This window comes from Sminthopsis crassicaudata, chromosome 3, assembly GCF_048593235.1.
Source record: "Sminthopsis crassicaudata isolate SCR6 chromosome 3, ASM4859323v1, whole genome shotgun sequence".
NCBI lineage: Eukaryota > Metazoa > Chordata > Mammalia > Dasyuromorphia > Dasyuridae > Sminthopsis > Sminthopsis crassicaudata.
In genome coordinates this window covers 12,491,595-12,501,390 of record NC_133619.1, presented here as the reverse complement: position 1 = coordinate 12,501,390, position 9,796 = coordinate 12,491,595, and the positions used below count along the sequence as shown (strand labels likewise).

General features: G+C 45.8%; 1 protein-coding gene across 1 annotated transcript in view; it reads right to left on the bottom strand.

Moving 5' to 3' along the window:
- Nucleotides 1–296: 296 nt before the first annotated feature.
- Nucleotides 297–9,796, bottom strand: part of ARHGEF26 (Rho guanine nucleotide exchange factor 26) — a 129,212-nt gene continuing 119,712 nt past the window's right edge. Inside the window, exons 12-15 of the mRNA XM_074298043.1 lie at nt 9,329–9,538; nt 1,820–1,887; nt 1,384–1,488; nt 297–587 (exon numbers count right to left, since the gene is read on the bottom strand). Of these exons, the coding sequence (XP_074154144.1) occupies nt 445–587; nt 1,384–1,488; nt 1,820–1,887; nt 9,329–9,538 (526 nt within the window). The 3' untranslated portion in view covers nt 297–444. The remainder of the gene's footprint in view (nt 588–1,383; nt 1,489–1,819; nt 1,888–9,328; nt 9,539–9,796) is intronic.

Below are 9,796 nucleotides of genomic sequence, written 5' to 3'. Positions count from 1 at the left end.
CAATTCTGGACTGAGATCAACAGAACAAGGCTAAAGTTGGCCCACCATTCTTTATGAATGATCAGCGGCCAAAGAGCCCTCCCTTCATCCTGTGGCTAGATGACCAGAACCACTTCTGATGTGTCATCCTGATTCTCCTAAAACCAGGTTTCTCAAAGTGAAGAGACGCCATCTTGAGCATTCTGCCCATGTCCTAGACCCCATCATCCTGAAATGAAGCCAAAGGCCAAATCTGCTTTTGTGAACTAGATGGATTTGAGAGAGTGTGCCTCCTAAGAAAGCCCAGGAGACAAAGGTTTGAAGAAAAGTGATTTTTATTTTCATTTAACAAAATAGGCTGTGTTAAAAAATACAAATAAAATAATAAAACTAGCAAAAACCAGCCAGCCCACCATTAACATTTAGTGCAAATCCTGCCATCCCCAAAGGGAGCCATCAGGGGAGCTAGACGTTAGTCTCGAGTCCAAGTAACCGACCCATTCTCTCCACATTCTTGTCTATGGTTGCCCGGCAGGTTATCTCCTTGGCACACTCCATAGGAAACCAGCCTCTTTCACCATCCCGCAGTCGCTCACCTTCATACCAACCTGTGAGGAAAATCCGACAATTAGTCAGGCAGCTGAGTGTTAGTAGAGGGCCAAATCTGGCCTCAGACACTCCCTTAACATGGTTTGCCTCAGTTTCCTTATCTGTAAAAATGAGCTGGAGAAGGAATTGGCTATCAAGAAAACCTCAAATGGAGTCAGGTAAAGTCAAATAGGATGGACATGCACTCAGTACTTATGATACTTGGTTTATTGATCATCATAGATTTCAAGCTGAAAGGGATCTAGTGCAAAAGCTTCTTTTTACAGATCAGGAAACTGAGGCACAGAGGTTTAGATAGACTGCTCAGAGTCAGAACTGTAGAATTGGCAGAGCTCAAGTATCACAGGCCTGGAGCCTGAGGGAGCTGGCCTCAGAGCACAAGAACCAGGTAGCAGAACCCCTTCAACTCAGCACTAACCCTCCACTCAGCACGTGAAAGCACTACATGGTGCTCCTGACTAAAAATTAATGTTTTCAGGGACAAAGATGCAGTTCGCTGGATTCATCAGCAAATTCCTTCCTGGTCAAACCCATGAGAGTCCGGTCATTTAAAAGGTACAGTGCCCAGGGTCCCCTAGCTGGGTCAGCGTGTCGGCTTCTCTGGGACAGATTTTCCCAGCTTTAGGGATTAACCTCCGGTTAGAGCCGATTGTCCCCCAAGGTGGGCAAGAGGCACGCAGTAGACTGGCCATGGAGGATGTGACAGAGAGGCCTGTGGAGCCCCAGCTTGGCGGTCTGAGACTGTTTCTGGCACTGGGTGCCCCTGTGGTTTGGGGCACATGGCAGCAGACTCACCGTCGCTGACTTTCTGGTACACCAGGACCACGTCGGACACCTGGAGAGAGAGCTCGTCGGGCTGCTTGGCCGTGAAGGTGCGTGTAATTTCCACTTGGGTCAGCGCTAAAGAGAAGAGGGGAGGCTCTCAGTGACCCCCGGGGAGGGAGACTTTGAATGAAAAGCAAATCTGCTGAGTATCAGGAGAAGGCCAAATCTGGCTTAAGCTGGGAGAGGAGGACAAGACTGAGGGTGGCAGCCTGGCTAGGCCTGAACATGGCACCCATAGGGAAAAAGCCAATCAGCCACGTGGTATGGCCCCACATGGACGGGAAAGCACCCCCCCTTAACCCCATGGGAAGCTGGAAAGGCCGCCTGTGGGATGGAGGGGAAGGACAGAGGGTGCTTCAGTGCTTCTCCAGCAGGGTCCACCAGGGGGCAGGGCTCTGCTACTTACTGGTCCTGTCCAAGCTCTGCTGCTCGCTGCTCTGTCCCAAGGCCGTTATCCAGCGCGCCCGCTCACTCCTAGAGAGGAAACAGAAATCTCAGTAGAAGGGCCACAAGTCTAGACCCTGTTCAGTGCAGCCCAGAAGGCCGGGCTTCCGATGTTGCCTCTCAGAGCCTAGGACTTGGACTCAGGGAGATGCGATTTTGAATCCTGCCCTGGATCCTTACTCGTTGTGTTACTTTGGGAAGCCACTTCAGCCTTAGACCTCCACCTATTCCCCTGTAAAATGGGGGTGACAAGAGCACCCCTGGCCCAGGGCTGGTGTGAAGTTCAAATCCCAACTCTTCATAACCCGGCCCCTTCCTCCCTTCCCAGCCTTTATCTGCAGAGTTGAGGATGCCTCCTGTCCTCCAGACCTCTCACTGCCTTATTGGCCAGTGTTGTTGGGGATTCCCTTCCTCCCTGCCTCCACCTCTAAGAAGCCTGACTGAGTTCCAGTCTTAGCTTCTGCAAGAAGCCTTCCCACACCCTCTGCCTGCCCCTTGTATCTCCCCCCAGCCCTTCCCTCTGAAACCACCTTCCACTCAGACGGGGCATCTCGCCAGTTGGACCTTTGAGACCTTGCTTTGGCCTTTCTTTGTATCTCTTGGCACAGTGGGGGCCACATGGAAGGCATTTAATTAGTGCTCTCTGCCTTTCCAGCCTTCCTCCCCCTCGAGCCCAGAGAACTGTTGTCCTTGCTGCTTTTGCAACAGTTCTATATCCCGACTCCGTACTTCCGTGCCAGCCATGCCCCCTGCCTGGAAGGCTTTGCCCACTCCCCTGCCTCTCTGCTCTTCTTCAGAAAGTCTTTCCAGATCGCCCACCCACTAATTCCCTCCCATTTCGATCGATTTTCCATCTTTTTTACATAGCGGTGTGAAGTTGGCAAAGAGCTCTACAAATAGTACCTCATTATTATCCTGACAACTCTGAGAGATAGATGCTCTTATTTTCTGCCTATTTTACAGATGAGGAAATTGAGGCGAGCCTTGAACTCAGAACTCTCCCCCCTCTACTGCACCATCACTGCTTCAATGAAGATGATAAAAGTCAGAGGTCTTGATTAATCAAAGGTCCCAAACATGGTTAAGTCCTTTTCTAAGGAGAGAGAGAGACAGACAGAAAGAGGGAGACATGACAGACACACACACATAGAAATATACCTATATACATGTATATACATACTTGTGTGTCCCTCCCCCCCATCCTTTTTTTTTTTTTTTTTTTTTTTTTTTTTTTTTTTTTTTAGTGTTTAATCATTTAGGAAGGAGAAAGATCTCTGTTCAGAGGGGCCTGAAGGAGTCTGCTCGGCGCCTCTCAGCAGCCTGAGGAAGCAGGTCCTTGAGCATCATTCCTCTGCACCACCATGTGCTCTGAAGAGGCCACATGGCACAACATGCTCTGAACAAGCATCGCTCATGCATCTTTCCCAAAACCCGAGGTCTGTGACGAGCCATTGGCCATCTCCCCTTTTTTTCGGGGCTCTTTCCAGCTTTGGACGAGGACCTAAGCCACAAGCACTTGGAGCCAAGCCTGTGTCTGGTGCCCTTGACGCCAGCTTGTTGTGTGGCTCCAGTTTCCGCCAGGATAGTTCAGTCATTCGCTTTGCTGGAGGCAGCTAACAGCTTCCTGACACAAGCCCCTCTCCGAGATTGGCAGAGGACAGACAGGACATTTCTCTTTGCGGCTGTCAACGGTAGAACTGCTCCGGGGAGCCAGATTCCCTCCTCCTCAACACTCCCCCCAGGGTTCGAGAGAAACCTGCTGGAGAGTTTGTGCTCTGGAATATGGGGAGCACCACAGACTTCCTTCAGAGCTTTGTACTAAACAGGGCAGTGGCTGAGAAGGAGCTCGGAAAATGGGAAAAATGAAGCCCCCGGACCCGAGCCCAGATGTATTCTTACTTTCCCCATGTGAGCATCTGTGACACGGGGAGGACTTCTGGATCTAGGGACTTCCAGCCTTGGCTGTCTCAGGATTTGGCCCAAGCTCTAGGAGGCCCCTTCTAGGTCTGGTTTAGCTGAGGCTGGGAGTGCGGCCTCCTTGTCTCCTCCTGGGAGTGGAAGGGCCAGCAAGGGGGAAATGCCATTTCACTAGAAGTATTAGTGAATTAATCATTTCTTGTGAGTTAAAAACCCTTACAGCTGCAGAACACATGCAGAACACACAAGCACACATGCACAGAGGATCTGTTGGGGTCATTTGCAGCCAATAAGACAAAAGACTCCTCATTACAAGTCCAAAATGGAAGTCCCTTAACCTTGAGTTGGTGCAGGTGCATCCCAAGTCCCCAGGCCAGCCAAGAAGTGGACGTGGGAAGTGGTGCGAGGAGACGGTGAGTGCAGTCAGGGATGTGACAGCCCAGCTGTGTACCCGACATTGCCGTGGATCTCACAGCTCTGGCAGGTAGGTGCTGTAACCTGCATCTTACAGATGAGGAAACCGAGGCACCCAGAGTGAAGTCATTGCTAGGCTCACACAGCGAGTATGTGTCAGAGGGAGGGAGGGTTTGAATTCAGGTCTTCCCAATTGGGACAGCTGGGTGGTGCAGTAGAGCCCTGGAGTGGGAATCAGGAGGGGAGGAAGGATGATGAGTTCTGTTTGAGAAATGATGGAGAGAGCGCTGGGCCTGGAGTCAGGCTGATTCATCTTCAAGAGTTCAAATCTGGCCTCAGATACCAATTAGCCATGTGACCTTATGTAAGTCATTTACCTTGTCTACTTCAGTCTTCTCATCTGTAAAATGAGCTGTAGAAGGCAATGGCTGACCACTCCAGTATCCAGTATTATCCAAAAAAAAAAAAAAAAAACCAACCCAGGTGGGGTCTCAGGACTCAACAACAGCAGCACTTTCCTGACTCCAGACTCAGTGTTTTGTCCACGGGCCACCATGCTTATGGCTCAGAAGTTGTGGCTCAGCCTGTGAACTCCTGGATGATAAAAGGGAGCCTGGGATGGCTGTCTCAAGTCTTTCCCAGCTCCACATCATGGCAGCTTTTCCACTGCCCCGAATGAGGAGAGCTCTGGGGACTGGAAACTCCAGGGGCTCCTCTGGACACCACTTCTCCTCCATTTTTCCACTTTTCCCAGAGGCTGCTCTGTGTCCTTGAGTTTGTCTGAACAAATCTGGCTTCTGAAAAGCGCCTCTAGTTATAAGCTTTATCGGTTCTATCCATCATTAATCGGGTGAAGAACTTGCCGCAAAGGAGCCTTCATCTGGGGTCCCATAATAGCCCAAAAGGGCCAAGCCTCTACACACAGATCCCTGAAAGTCAGAAGAACCTCACTTTGGGCCTTTATTCAGCAACTAATTTATGCTCTTTTCATGGGAGTTGTTCATTATACTGGGTTTGCACTATCCCATTATAACTCCATTAAAAAGAAAGTCATCTCTCTTGGGATGTGGGCTAACATAAAAAGTGCTGGATTTGACTTCAAAGGGCCTGGGTTCAAATCCTCTCTCTGCTACCGACTCCCTGGGTACCCTCAGGGACTGGATCCTGCCTATCTTGCCTCCCTGGGTCTGAATAGCACAAAGAAAATAATGTTTTAAAGGATTCTGAAAAGCATTTTATAACTACATCATTATGATGGTACTTATAATAGAAACAGCAGGGAAAAGAGGTCTAGATTTGGAGCCTAGAGTCTTGAGTTCAAATCCTGCCTACTCCCCATTTGTGTGACCTTAAAGAAGTCACTGAACCATGACAGATAACAGTTTTCTCATCTGTAAACAAAAGGATTGAACTCTATGAACTCTATGGCCCCTCCACCTTGCATTCTATTATCCAATAATCCTGCACTCTTAAAATTAAATGAATTCCACTGCTAATATACATGCAAACTTTTTCTTCCTAAGTTTGTTGTTGAATTTTTAGGCCACCAAATCCATCCCACCATTTACAATTTTATGAGATGGCCATTTGCTTCCTGTTAATTAAATCATTAAGAGCAGCAGGAAACAAGCAGAAGAGACCAGACAGACAAAGCCCCTTTCTCTGAGAGGCCCAGGACCAAGTTCTTTGGACGGGTGACAACAAGCCTCCCTTTCATCGCTCTTCTGGTTCTCTTTGTTGGGAAAGATGATTTGGGTTGCAGGAGATGCTGGATCCAGGCTGAGAGGCCTATGTTCCATCTGCAAAAAGCTCCAAGTGAAAGAGGCGCACGGCTCATCCTCCAGGGGCTTCCATCAATCTAACGATCTGATCTGACTGACATGGAGCTCTGAATTCTACTGTAAATGCAGGAAGCCGAGACGGATTCCCTGTGCCAAAGGCCGCCATCTCTCTGCCAGCTGCAGCTGTTTGGGCTTCCCTTTAATGAGCCCAGACAAAGGAGGCCTCTGGCTCTTAACAGTCCTGGAAGATGACAAGGGTGGGGAGGAGGGCTAAGGAAGTGACCGTAGTAAAACATCCTCCCTTTAAAAAAAAGCTGCCCTTCTGCACTTTCCTCCAGATGATCCTATTGTCTTGTTCACAATAAAAGAGTAAACTCTACCCAATAAACAGAGACGGCGCACTATATTTGGATAAAACATTAGAAGTTTTTGTGATTGTTTTTTTCACTTAAGCAACAAAAGAAATTTAAAAGTAAGCAGGATGCAGGAAGGTTACTTCAGTGGTTATAGGGCAGAGGATGGCGGCAAAAAATGAGGGGAATTAAGTGAGGTGACATCTTTGAATATATAGAATGTGACGGATGCTAGCCCAAGATGGCGGGGAAGATCCCTGCTGCCTCTTCAGTTTCTGAAGATCTAGCTGCCCAAAGCTGTGACCCCATCAAGGGTTCCAAGTCAGAAACTCCTTGTTATCAAGGAGATGCATGAACATATGCACCCTAAGGATCCGTATACTTTTCTATCTGATATGCAGCAGAAGCATCCTATATGTGTTGTGTCTTTTAAAACGTGAATCCTTGATATCAGCAATGTCTCTTTTGTATCCTGCTTTTTAGCATAATACTTTGTAGGTAATAAACACTTAATATTTTTTCTTCCTTTTCATTCATCCATTTATCCATGTCTTGTATGTTTTGGTCAGTCTCTGGCACCCAATAAATATTTACAAAATCAATGGCAAGTTTATTCCACTTATCCAGAATGGAGAGGAGAAAGAAAAAGAGAAGACTAGAATGTTGTTCAGAGATCAGCTCCTCCAAGGATGGATTTTGGTTCTTTTAAAAAGCAATTTTTTGTTATGTGATGAGATCAACTCTGATGGACGTGGTTCTTTTCAACAATGAGGTAATCTGAGAATTCCAATAGACTTGTGATAGAAAGAGCCATCAGCATCTTGGGAAATTCGAGCTATGGAAACTGAATGTAGATCAAAGCAGAGTATTTTCACCTTTTTTGTGTTGGTTTTGTTTTTTCCCTTATAATCTGATTTTTTTTTCTCATCAAGACAAATATGGAAAAATAAGAATTGCACATATTTGACCTCTATTAGATGACTTGCTATCAATGGGGAGGAGAGAGACAGAGAAAATTGAGAAACAAGGTATTGCGAAGATGAATGTTGAAAACTATCTTTGCATGTATTTGGAAAGATAAAATATCATTAAAAATAAACTATCAAAATAAAACAAACAAACAATTCTTTGTTTCGTAAATGAGAATTTGGCAGAGCAGGAAAATCCTGGAGTCACTCACTCCTTTAGCAATTTGTTGTTATTGTGGGCAGATGGATAGCGCAGTGGATAGAATGTTGGGCCTGGGGTTAGGAAGACTCAAATCTGGACTGACTGACTAGCTGTGTGACCCCTGGCCACCAAATCACTTAACTCCATTTGCCTATGTTTCCTTAACTCAAAAAAAAAAACAACAAAAAGTCATTAGGTTGCCATTTTCAAGTCATTAGCAATCATGGGATATTAATTCATGAGGCCAAAAAACATGAATATTATTTGAAGCTTCATAGTGAGATTTAGAGCTCAGAAATGGGGGGATAGCCCCACCTCAGACATCAAGTGGAGATCATTTAGAGAGGTGTAGTCTGTCAACAAGCATTTATGTGGCACTTACTACATGCTAAGCACTGTACTAAGCACTTGGGATCCCTGCCCCCAGAAATCTTATATTCTAATGGATATAAGAATATAACAATACCAAACAAAAAACTACATAAAAGAGAATTGCAGGATGGATGGAGGAGAAGACAGGGCTTCTGCTGAAGTTTGCTTTAAAGTTGAGAGTTAAAGGAAGTTAAAGGAAAGGGAAATAGATGGAAAACGCTTAAAGAACAGCAAATGAGCCAGTCTGGTTGGACTGCAGTGTGTCTGTACGGGAGTGAAGTAGAATGTAGGAAAGGTGGTAAGGGTCCAAGTGGTGATGGGCTTTAAAGTCAAAGAATTTTATATTTGACCTTCGAGGTAACAGTGAGCCCTTAGAGTCGACCACTGGTGGATTGGTTAGATCTCCCATTAGGTGAAATTAAATGATTCATTTGGAGGAAAAGAGTGAAAATGTTTAGCCTGAACATGAAAAAAACAGGTTGGGGAGGGATGAAGGAAGGAAGATGACAGCTGCCGAGAAAGTTTGTCATGGAAAAAAATTGGAAGCCTTGGACTGTTTGACCTCAAGAAGGAGCAGGAGCTGGAAATGGAAGATGAAAGGAGATGAATTTGGGTTGGATTTCAGGAAAATTGTCCAGTGAGAACTGGCTCAGAGCAGAAGGGCTCTTTTGGGAGCTGGTGGTGGCTCTTTCACTGGAGGGCTGCAGTCAACAGCTGGCTAAGCACCTGTCCAGAATGTTGAATCTTTGTCAGGTGTAGGTCAGCTTTGATGACTTCTTAGTTCTTCGCCAAATCTCAAATTCTGCATTTTGTTTGCTCAGTGCCATATGCTAGCCACTACAAGGGTCACTAAGGTAAGAACAGTCAGGGTTCCTGACTTCAGAGCTTACAATATGGTGGCTGAGACAGGAAAGAAATTCATGACAAACTGGAGCTGAAAAATCATGGGATGGGGCCTGAATTCTCTTCCCAGTTCTGCCATAGGAACTGTGGGACTTTGGGTAATTAACTCATTTCGCTTCCATCCATCCATCAATAATCTCAGATGTGTGGATACTACTTCAAAGGCAGAAAGTGAAGAACATTTAAGAAACTTCTGATGAGGATAAGAGAGGAGTGTAAAAGCTGATTTGAAAAAAGTGCCCTAAGATCCTAATGGTCCCATAACTTCCTGGCAAATAAGAAATGGAAGGAGTATCAGATTTTATATTCTTGGGCTCAAAGATTACTGCAGATTGTAACTGTAGCCAGGAAATTGCAAGTCTAATTGCCTCAGCAAAAGAAAAAAAAAAAAAAATGGTTAATAGGCTGGTAGAACCAAGGATCACCTGCACCAATCACCTCCCAGGGAAGCACTATGGTATGCAAAGGATCACAGACACAGAACCAGGAGTCTTAGTGGCCACCAGGGAAGTCAGTTAACATCCACCCCACTCCCCAATCTTCTGTCCCCCAAGGACTTACTGAGTCTCAGCTCCTAGGAGCATTTCCACTTTTTCATTTGCATGGTTACTGAGAACCGTCAGAGTAAACAGGTGACTGGCAGAGCTCTGTCTGGAGTAAAGCATGGTGGAGCTGTTCTTCAGGGGAGAAGAATTCATTTCTTCATGGTCCCAAAGCTCCACCAACAACTGATCCCTCAAGGAATAGTCATTCACTGTATAACTTTCTTCACTACAAGAAAAAATAGAATAAAAACAGATTCAGAACCCCAAGTTCTACCCAGCAAAACAGGTGACTTTGATACTTTTAAATCTTCAATTATATCTTAGCTTACCGGTTTTTGTAACTTTAAAATATTTCATAACACATGAGAGAAATGTAAATAAAGGCATAAGTTTCACAATAAGAACCTATCTTCTTTTTTGTTATTTGAACATAAGAATTTAGAAGAATTTTCTATGAAATGGGGCATAGCCATCCATATCATAC